Below are 11,672 nucleotides of genomic sequence, written 5' to 3' on the forward strand. Positions count from 1 at the left end.
CCCTCCCTCCGTTGCTCCTGAGGCTTTTTCCTACCTGCTTCTCAATCTAATGACACTTATTATTGAAAGATTCCTTACATCCATCAGGTCAGTACTTTGACGGGTGGGAGCAGCCTCTCAAGTATGAAATGAAGTTCCGGATGACCATCCCGTGCAACTTCAAGCTCCACCGCTACCCCTTTGGGTCCCACGTGTGTCCTGGGACCTTCTATGTGCTCAATGGTGGCCAACCCACCATGGTGTTTCAGTCAGTGTCCAGCAGCAACACCGTCGAATACAACGGAACCCACGATCTCCTGGAATACAAGCTGCTGGACATAACCTACGACAACGACGAGGAGAACATCGTGTTGAAGCTCCACCTGAAAAGTCTGTACGACTACCATGTCCTCAACAGCTTCGTTCCCAGCGCCATCGTCTTCCTCATCTCCCTAACGACGTTGTTCTTTCCCCTGAACAACTTCAACGAGCGCATCATGGTATCCTTAACGGTACTGGTAGTCCTGGCGGCTCTCTTTACTCAGGCCAGTGGAGCCTCTGTCAAGACGCCCTACTTCAAACTCCTAGACGTCTGGTATACCTCCCTCGTGGCCCTCTGCTTCAGCGCAGTGGTTATCAACACGATCGTCCATGCTCTTCTTAACAGGAAAGTCAGTGTCGTTGGCGTCATCAGGTCGAAGGAACTGGCGATTCTTCGGCGCCAAGAAGAAATGAGAAGATGTATGGCCTTACGGTTTAATATCTGCGCAATTATTGCCTTGTTCAGCACCTTCTTTTGCATAGTGCTCACTTATATCATGTTCGCTGCTGATGCATTCTGATCACCTCCGTATACCAAGTCCAAAACTGGTCTGAAAGGAGCTTGAATATATGATCATGTCAAGAAGGTTCAGTAGTTATTTAATAGCATTATTACTCTTGAAGGTGCGCCGGGAAATGTATAAATCAAACTCATTAAACTTAACATGTATTCACTTATGTATACAGAGCACCAGTAAGTAAAACTTTACTTGTAACAACTTACATAAATAAGGTAATTTCGAGCTGAATGAACACTATGAATTGACTTACAACATCTAGATCTAGGGTAAAAAATATTTAAAAAAAGCAAGCATGATGAAATAAAATTTGAATGGAGCTCATACAATGTTGCAAATTATAAATATTTTAAACAAATTTATTTTAATTCGAAATTATAGATATAAGTAAAGTTTTGGAAGGACACGAGTAGACTCAACAAATTGACTGATGGCTGGGATTGATGACTGGGGTTGATGGCTGGGGGTTGATAGCTGGGGTTGATAGCTGGGGATGATGGCTGGGGTTGATGGCTGGGGGTTGATAGCTGGGGTTGATAGCTGGGGATGATGGCTGGGGTTAATGGCTGGGGTTTATGGCTACGGTTGATGGCTACGGTTGATGGCTACGGTTGATGGCTGGGGTTGATGGCTGGGGTTGATGGCTGGGGTTGAATATAATACACTCTGATGTGACTTCATTACAAGACAAGTACTAGTTTGTCTCGTGTGACTAGCTCGTATTGCTAGTAGGTCATTAAGCTGCTTTGGTTCTCTTAGTAACTCTGCAGAGGTTAATAGGCCCATTGGCCAACACTAAAAATATCGAGACTACAGGCGGGGTCTTCTTCACCCTATTACTTTATGAATGTTGCCTTACGTTACATAAAGTACACATATATATATATTATTACTCTTGTCTATGCGCCTGGAAATTTATATATATAATTTATTATTATTATAATAATAATTGTTGTAATTAATAATTATTACCCTTCCTTCTGCTGGGTCATGAAGGAAGCGGGCCTCGGGTGAAAGAGGGCTGTGACGATCTCTATCTGGAACCCGTAGGTGCGGGACCGGGACGTCCACCTCCCGGGGCTCGTGCGGCCCCCAAGGCTCTGCTTCAGGAGGCTGGGGTCGTTCTTGCTCTTGCTGGGGTGGTTCTTCTCCGGCCCCGACCACGGCGGTCTCCGGGTTTGGAGTCCCTGTGTCTTCTTTTACCAACTTCGAGGTCAACTCCGGAGCTGGAGCCCACTAGGGCAGTTCGTTGGGTCCTTCAACCTCGTTCTGTCAGTTCCTGCGACGGCGCTGGAACCATTTGTATTGGCGTTTGCCTTTTCATTGGAGACTTTCGGCGCCGTGGAGAGGGGTGAGCTGCTGCATGGGTAACAGCTTCTCCCCCGTATCCACCTACCCTGGTTTTGCGCCCTGGAGAGGCCACTCCAGACCGACAACCAAAGCGCAATTCCATAGTCTCCCGAGACTGATGGATGCCTACTATATATATATATATTATATATATATAATATATATATATATATATATATATATATATATATATATATATATTAGTGGGTGCCACCGTAAAATTCTTGCCTCATAATTCTGCAACACTTATGATGTGTGACTGATGGCTAAGTGCATTATAAAGTTCCTCTTTGTGTAATGAGCGGCTGGACCGTGCTGACTGACATAGAGTTGTACGGCAACTTTGTTACTACGAAAGTTGCAACGAACAAATAAACAATGTGTTTTGGTTATCCATTGTTTTATTCGTTCCTTCACCAAGTTACCGTAATCCAGTTGATTCATATACTGGTGCGTATTATCACGTCAAGCTGGTGTCTTGTGTGGTGTGTGTTGTTCGAGACACGCTATTTTCTCATCTAATACACAATAGTTTCGTCTCGATATGTATTTCTTTTAGATTCAAGTTCAAGTTCAAGTATGTTTATTGAGACAAGAAAAAAAATACATCTCAAAGGGATAGAGTAGCTTAGGCTATTTCTACCCCTCTTCTTTCAGATGATATGCAAATAAATGATTTCCCCTGTTTTATATATATACCCTTGAGATCCAGTAAATTACTATATATACGTACATTAGGGCATACAAAATACACTTGAAACCCATTATAGCAAGGTTGGAAGTTGTCAAACAATGTCATGGTGACCTAAATTAGCTGATAAATCTGGATATGGAGGTCAGAGGTACCGAGAAAGACTTCACAAAGCCCAGTTGTGATATCAATAGGAAGAGCTACACAAGTTTAAGATAACTAATTAAAATGAAACTCACATTTCTCTCTCTCTCTCTCTCTCTCTCTCTCTCTCTCTCTCTCTCTCTCTCTCTCTCTCTCTCTCTCTCTCTCTCTCTCTCTCTCTCTCTCTCTCCATCCTCGCAGTACGAGCCACAAACAAACTTGGACGAGCACTCGAGGCATCCTCCCCCAAACACCTCCATTGTGTAGTACCAAAGTTGGATGGCTCCAAACTGAGGGCACCGGAAGCCGTGAGAGTTGTTTAAAATGAATAATGAGTCGATTGCTTGGCGACGGCGAGTTTGCGAGACTCGCATCAACTTCTCGTTTGCAACTGTTCGTACCCCCACGAGCTTCGCTATAATCTCTTTGCCATTATGTGATGATAAAGTTGTTAGCGGAGTAGACGACGCGCTCGATGGCACAAGAGCCAATAGGAGTTTCGTGTTTCAGCGAGGAAAAGGTAATTAACGAATAATTGTCAGCGTTTCATAATCCCAGGCATTCATTTGTAGTGATTAGGGGGCGCAGTCGAGCAACGCAACAGGAAACAATTTTTTTTTCCGAACTCATTCCTGTTTTCCATTTTTTTGTTAACAGGCGGATGCAGGAATATATCCTTCTGATATATATATATATATATATATATATATATATATATATATATATATATATATATATATATATATATATATATATATATATATACTTCAAGATATCCTTCTGACTTCTGTAAGCTTCCAATTGACTGGTGACTCATTTAAAAATGTTTGGTTTAAAATGTTTTGTTTAAAATGTTTGGTTTGAACATGTAAACCAAAAGTCTATATTATAGACAATAATACAGACCTTCAATAGATTATATAGATTTATAAATAGACTTTTATAGATTATATAAGTTTAAAAAAGGGTATAAAAGTACACCATAAGCGAGAGATAAATGAAAGGTTAAGCAAGAGAGAAACGTGAGTCTGGAAGTCATCCCACCAGAAGACCCATAACAAAACCCGGGGTCCAAGAGCTGGAGCTAGGCTTCCAAAAGCCAAGCCAGGAAAGAACACACAAACACACAAACATCTCCAACCGCCGGTGACTGAGGGAGTGTTGGCGGTGGAGGATTGATTGCTCGAACCTCAAGACTAATGGCTGACTGCTGAGAATTGATGGCTGGCCGCTGAAAATAGGCGCGGGAGAGAGCTAGGACCACAGGAGAACTGCAGCTGGGTTGCTGAGGGCCAGTGGCAGTGGTGGGGAATCATAGCTAGGTGCTGAGGAAGAGAGATAATCATTGGCTGGTTGATCAGTTCAGGTTAATATGACTCTGGGGAATCTGGTATGCAATATGCTGCTAGGAATTATCGATTGATATTAAAAAAAATGCTGGCAACATGGTTGGAGGGGAAATTACTATGGACAGCATCAAGAGAGTCAGCAGCAGAGCAAACAATCGCAGCAACAGCATCAGCAGAGTCAGAATATTCAACATCAACAGAGTCAGCAACATCAACAGTATCGACAGAGCCGGTAAGAAATGCAGCATCGTCAGAGCCAGCAACAGAACCAGCATAAACAGAGCCAAAAGCAACAGAATCAGCAGCAGAAACAGCATCAACAGAGCGTGGTGCAGCATCATCAGAATCAGCATCAACATAGCAGCAACGTTAACTAAGCCGGCAGCAGAAGCAGCATCAACAGATCCAGCACCAGCTGCAGCATTAAAAGGGCCATAAATAGATGCAGCAGCATCACAGCCAACAGCAGATGCAGGAGAGAAAAAGGTGTACTCCTCTTACAGCTAATAATAACGTTCAGGTTATTTAATGTCATAACGTTCAGACCACTTAATGTCATAACGTTCAGGCCACTTAATGTCATAACGTTCAGGCCACTTAGTGTCATAACATTCAGGTTACTTAATGTCATAACGTTCAGGCTACTTAATATCATAACGTTCAGGCTACTTAATGGCATAACGTTCAGGCTACTTAATGTCATAACGTTCAGGCCACTTAATATCATAACGTTCAGGTTACTTAATGTCATAACGTTCAGGCTACTTAATGTCATAACGTTCAGGATACTTAATATCATAACGTTCAGGTTACTTAATGTCATAACGTTCAGGCTACTTAATATCATAACGTTCAGGCTACTTAATGGCATAACGTTCAAGCCACTTAATGTCATAACGTTCAGGCCACTTAATGCCATAACGTTCAGGCTACTTAGTGTCATAACGTTCTGGCTACTCCAAACTTCTATGTTCTCTGTTGGTGCTCGGTACCAGAGCTTCGTATTTACCAACCTTTGCATGCTTAGTTGATTGATTGATGAGCAACTCTCGACAGACTACACCAAGTTGCAAAAAAAAAAAATTGCAAACATTTTCGCACGACGCCTCAACACAATATAAAATTCCTGGAAGGGGGGTAACACCAGCTTAATTAAGTTTTCCAACATACCTTCCTTTCCTTAGCAAACTATTTCTGGAAGGTTTTCCCTGGCGGTGGTAGAGGGATGGTGCAGTGGAGGCCCATAACCTCGCCCGTGTCAACAACGCGACTCTCCGACCAACATTTTTGGAGCTGTGGTTAATCTGGTGAAGGGTTCAAGCAGAGAAGTGTTTGCAGGAAATGGTTCAGCTTGGTTGGACGAGGATTGGTATATATATATATAGTTCGTTGGGTTGCTGTTGTGTGGTTGGTTTGGTTGTGGATTCTCGGTTGAGTTGATCACTGACTCACTCGCTCGCTTACACACACACACACACACACACACACACACACACACACACACACACACACACACACACACACACACACACACACACTCATTCACAGGCCATCAGGGGGGGGGCCGGTGGCTGTATGGATAGCAAGCTGAACACGTAATCCTGTGGCCCGGGTTCGATTCCTGGCGCCGGCGAGAAACAAAAATGGGCAGAGTTTCTTTCATCATAATGCCTTTGTTACCTAGCAGTAAATAGGTACCTGGGAGTTAGACAGTTGTTACGGACTGCTTCCTGTGTGTGTGTGTGTGTGTGTGTGTGTGTGTGTGTGTGTGTGTGTGTGTGTGGAGAGAAAAAAAAAGTAGTTAGAAACAGTTGATTGAATGACAGTTGAGAGGCGGGCCGATAGAGCAGAGCTCAACCCCCGCAAGCACAACTAGGTGAAAACAACTAGGTGAATACACACACACACACACACACACACACACACACACACACACACACACACCACACACACACACACACACACACACACACACACACACACAAAGCAACAGTACAGTACTGTATCAACAGTTACTGTATCAACAGTACTGTATCTGTACTGTTACAGTACTAGTACTAGTACTAGTACTGTTACTGTATCAGTACTGTATCAACAGTACAGTACTGCAGCAACAGTACAGCAACTGTATCAACAGTTTGATACAGTACCACACAAGAGGCTAGTGCGAAAGTTGGAGATGCAGGCTGGAGTGAGAGGGAAGGTACTCCGGTGGATAGAGGAATACCTAAGCAACAGGAGACAACGAGTCTGTGTGAGGGGTGAGGCCTCAGATTGGCGAGACGTCACAAGTGGAGTCCCGCAGGGGTCAGTCCTTGGACCTATACTGTTTCTGGTATATGTAAATGATCTCCCAGAGGGTATAGATTCGTTCCTCTCAATGTTTGCCGACGATGCAAAAATTATGAGGAGGATTGAAACAGAGGATGATAGTAGGAGGCTACAAGATGACCTGGATAGACTGAGTGAATGGTCCAACAAATGGCTGTTGAAGTTCAACCCGAGTAAATGCAAAGTAATGAAACTAGGCAGTGGAAACAGGAGGCCAGGCACAGGATACAGAATAGGAGATGAAGTACTTAATGAAACAGACAGAGAGAAAGATCTAGGAGTTGATATCACACCAAACCTGTCTCCTGAAGCCCACATAAAGAGAATAACGTCTGCGGCATATGCGAGGCTGGCTAACATCAGAACGGCGTTCAGGAACCTGTGTAAGGAATCATTCAGAATCTTGTACACCACATATGTAAGACCAATCCTGGAGTATGCGGCCCCAGCATGGAGCCCGTACCTTGTCAAGCACAAGACGAAGCTGGAAAAAGTCCAAAGGTATGCTACTAGACTAGTCCCAGAACTAAGAGGCATGAGTTATGAGGAAAGGCTGCGGGAAATGCACCTCACGACACTGGAAGACAGAAGAGTAAGGGGGGACATGATCACAACCTACAAAATCCTCAGGGGAATCGACCGGGTAAACAAGGATGAACTATTCAACCACTGGTGGGGACGCGAACAAGGGGACACAGGTGGAAGCTGAGTACCCAAATGAGCCACAGAGACGTTAGAAAGAACTTTTTCAGTGTCAGAGTAGTTAGTAAATGGAATGCATTAGGAAGTGATGTGGTGGAGGCTGACTCCATACACAGTTTCAAATGTAGATATGATAGAGCCCAATAGGCTCAGGAATCTGTACACCAGTTGATTGACGGTTGAGAGGGCGGGACCAAAGAGCCATAGCTCAACCCCCGCAAGCACAATTAGGTGAGTACAATTAGGTGAGTACACACACACAGATATGATAGAGCCCGATAGGCTCAGGAATCTGTACACCTGTTGATTGACGGTTGAGAGGCGGGACCAAAGAGCCAGAGCTCAACCCCCGCAAACACAACTAGGTGAGTACAACTAGGTGAACTAGGTGAGTACACACACACACACACACACACACACTCGCCTTTCTCTCCCCCCCCGCCCGCCCCTCCCTCTCTCTCTCTCTCTCTCTCTCTCTCTCTCTCTCTCTCTTCTCTCTCTCTCTCCCTCTCCGTCGCGGTAAACAGCGGAAGAAACTTATATTAACTTGTTGTGTAACGGATGGATGCTGCGGACGAGCCGGGAAGGAGGGATATTTAGCACTTGTCTTACCAAAATACCCGCGAAAACGAAAAGCTGCTCCAGGAGACATTAGTCAGAGTAGAGCCGGCCAATTACACCCTGTATTGTGGAAAAATTGAATTAGGTTCCCGGATCGTAAATTGGAAATAGTTGCCGCTGGCGTTGGTTCTGCTACTACTCTTTCAATTAGGGCTTCATGAGATAAATGTTATGGGGTAATTGGGCGAGTGGGAAAGTTAGGGAGGAGAGGGATGGGATATAGAGTAAAGGGAGGGGGGGTTAAGTAAAGGAGGAGAGATTGGTGTTTTTGGTAAGGGAGGAAGAGAGAGCGAGGTGAAATTGTGACGGTGAGAGGGGAGACGTGAGATAAAGACAGCGCGAAGGAAGACGCGAGAGAGATTACTGGGCTCACCATAGCCCGTGCAACTGGAACTTCTTGTTCTGAATCTCAAATAATAACAGAGACGCGAGAGAGTGAGAAGAGAGGGGCAGAGAATGACGGTACGAAGGAAAACATGCAAAACTTTTTAGTTTTGTTGTATTGGACTCAAGGCCTATAGCTAGGCCTTGAGTCCAATACCTAAGCTACCTTAGGAATGATATTATTATGGCCACCACAACAGTTTACTGACCAGCCAGCAAGTCTTCTTTTGCCCTGAACGTTTCTCAGGACTAAATTAAACTCTCAGAGCAGAGACACCGAGAATCGAAGTAACCCACACTGAGTATACATCTCTTTTTAGGAATTGATGTATGCCGTAACAGCGCGATAATTACCAAAAGGTTCTTGTATATATATAACCACTCCTTCACTCCTCGCTTTTCTCCTCGTATCTCCCTCACTTGATTCTTTCAAGCATCCAGCTTCCTCTCTCACTTTTGCCACACCCTGCGCTCTCACTCTCTCTCTCTCTTTCATCTCCCCTCACTCCTTCCTACCTGTGATGAGGTAAGTGGAGGTGTCATTAACAGAATTAGGCCTTTAACCGAAAGATTAACTTGGAGGGGGTTGGCAAACCTTCTGGTAACCGGAAACCCGACTTCGTTATAACGTACTGCTTCATTAGTAAATTATCTGATATTGTTTATCTGATATTATCTGATATCTGATATTATCTGTTTTTAATATCTGATATTAAAAACAACCAAAATATTGAATATCATGTTGTCGAGTGTTTGAGTAAATTAAAATTACGAAAAACACGTTTTATAAATGTATATATATATATATATATATATATATATATATATATATAATATATATATATATATATATATATATATATATATATATATATATATGCAACAATGATCACAAAAACACTGATCCAAGTATGCAGAATAACCACATGTGAAAAATAGAAAATGCTTAACGCGTTTTCGGCTAATTCGCCTTCATCAGAGCAAAGTAGAATGAAGATAAGAAAACAAGATTGATTGATTGATTGACGAAGATTAAGCCACCCAAGTGGTGGCACGGGCATGAATAGCCCGTAAGTGGTACAATTTTTCTTTTCTCAGTATTCTGAGGTTGCATTTAACCATCAAGCTGTTATCGCGGGGGAGGATACTGCTTCAGTCTTTATGAGGGTGTCCAGCTGCTGGACACCTTTGTTGACCAGGAGAGTGGCTGTGTTGATGGCTTCAGGGTGGCCACTGCATGATTCAGGAACTCTTAAAGCTCTTCTAAGGTCATTGGTTGCTTCACATTCCAGAAGATAGTAAAGTAATGGCTTTTCTGTGACAGTTTGACAGAAGATGCACTCTCTCTGTCGGGGTTCACCAATCTCCCATAATCTGAGGATAACTAATTTATCCGGTTCCACAACAAACGAAGTCTCTGGATAATTGCAGACGTGAGTATTCATTAACATTTGGGTTAGGTACACATACTTCGAACCAACACTCGATCGTAATAATTGAACCCGATCAGTCCAGGGTTTATGGGCAGAACAAAAACAAAAGTCCTATTCTAGAGGAAGGATATATTTTCGTCTGTCTTCTATCCTTTAGGAAGTAGAGTGGTTTCGCAAGCTACACCCGGCTATCCTCCTGTCGTTAGAACACACACTCACCTCAACTACACAATGACAATGTTTCTGTAGCATTCATTTAAGGCAAGAATACTACCTAATATTGATCAAAAAGTTACGTTCATAATCAACATTCCTTTCAAACCCCAGCAACCTCTCGCAAACCCATGACCACCCCTAGCTTGCATACAGACGTCATCAACTGTCGCAACAGAAACTCCAATTACGTTCGTCAACCTCCGTTACTCCCTTGGTTCTATCTGAAAGACAGAGAGGATGAAAGAGTAATCCTTACTCTCGTAAGCTCGTCAAATTCCGTTTGAATATCCTTACCAACAACCCTTGCCCTACGCATCTCTTGGCTTGAAAAGCAAACTATAAACAGCATATCGTTTTGATGATTCGGGTGTCTGCCTCTTCAATCGCTCTTTGAACCGATTAATGAAGTCAGTTGCTAATGAACAGTCAGCTCAACGAGGAATGAATATGTATAAATTAAGAATTCTTAGTTAAGAACCATCTACGGTCTACCAATGACGAGTCTTACATCATTTATCTGCACCCAATACAAGAACGAAATCATTACGAAATTTCTACAGTATATATTCTTGGTTTTCTTAACCAAAGAGAAGAGTTTATAAAGGAGTCACGATTGAAGAATAAATGCACTTGAAAAGTTAATGCACTTGAGAAGTTTTTTTTTTTGAGATATATACAAGAGTTGTTACAATTCTTGTACAGCCACTAGTACGCGTAGCGTTTCGGGCAGGTCCCTGGAATACGATTCCCCGCCGCGAAGAATCGTTGTTACAACCAAGTACACATTTTACTGTTGCGTTAAACAGAGGCTACAGTTAAGGAAGTGCGCCCAGTAAATCGTCCCCGGCCAGGATACAAACCCAGGACATATCGCTCGCGGAACGCCAGGCGAGTGTCTTACCACTACACCACGGAGACTGAGACTGAAGTTAATGCACTTGAAACCTTAATGCACTTGATAAATCGTTTATAAATGGTGAACGGCTGACTGTGTGTTCTCCGGTGTACCAGACTTGATAGGACTCGGGGATAAGACAAACGCGTTAGTCTTGGTCAATTAGCAAAGAAACTCCTTTGATAAGGACAAAAACCCCGGCTATACATGGCGACATTGCGAGTATTCTTGGTGAAATTCCTCGTATTCTTGGTGAAATTTCAATGCATGCTTGGTGACATTTCATGTAGTCTTGGTAACATTCAATTTATTCTTGGTGACATGTCATGTATTCTTTGTGTGACATTCCATGTAATTTTCAGTGACATTCTTGACAACAGAAAATTTTAGTTTGATTGTAAACTTTCAAGATGAAAACACAGTTATATCATTTAAGCTATGCACTGACTGTGTCACATTAACAATTTAACTTATGCACCAACTACGACACAACAACAAGCTGCGAACCACCTGTCCCACCGAAACAATTAAGTTTCCCACATGTGAGGTTTTCTTCTCGTTAAGAAAATTAAAATAACAAACGAAGGATACAGATTAGCGTGGTAACCTGTATCACTAAGTGAGAGAGCTGCTGGGAACACCAGTTGCTCTACAATGAGAGACGCTGGGAACACCAGTTGCTCTACAATGAGAGACGCTGGGAACACCAGTTGCTCTACAATGAGAGACGCTGGGAAC

General features: G+C 43.1%; 1 protein-coding gene across 1 annotated transcript in view; it reads left to right on the top strand.

Annotated features, from left to right (window-relative positions):
- LOC138355589 (glycine receptor subunit beta-type 4-like) overlaps nucleotides 1-821 on the top strand; it is a 7,371-nt gene extending 6,550 nt beyond the window's left edge. The window contains exon 2 of the mRNA XM_069310900.1: nucleotides 88-821. Coding sequence (XP_069167001.1) covers nucleotides 88-821 — 734 coding nt within the window. The remainder of the gene's footprint in view (nucleotides 1-87) is intronic.
- Nucleotides 822-11,672: the final 10,851 nt, after the last annotated feature.

This window comes from Procambarus clarkii, chromosome 6 (genome assembly GCF_040958095.1).
Source record: "Procambarus clarkii isolate CNS0578487 chromosome 6, FALCON_Pclarkii_2.0, whole genome shotgun sequence".
Classification (NCBI taxonomy): domain Eukaryota; kingdom Metazoa; phylum Arthropoda; class Malacostraca; order Decapoda; family Cambaridae; genus Procambarus; species Procambarus clarkii.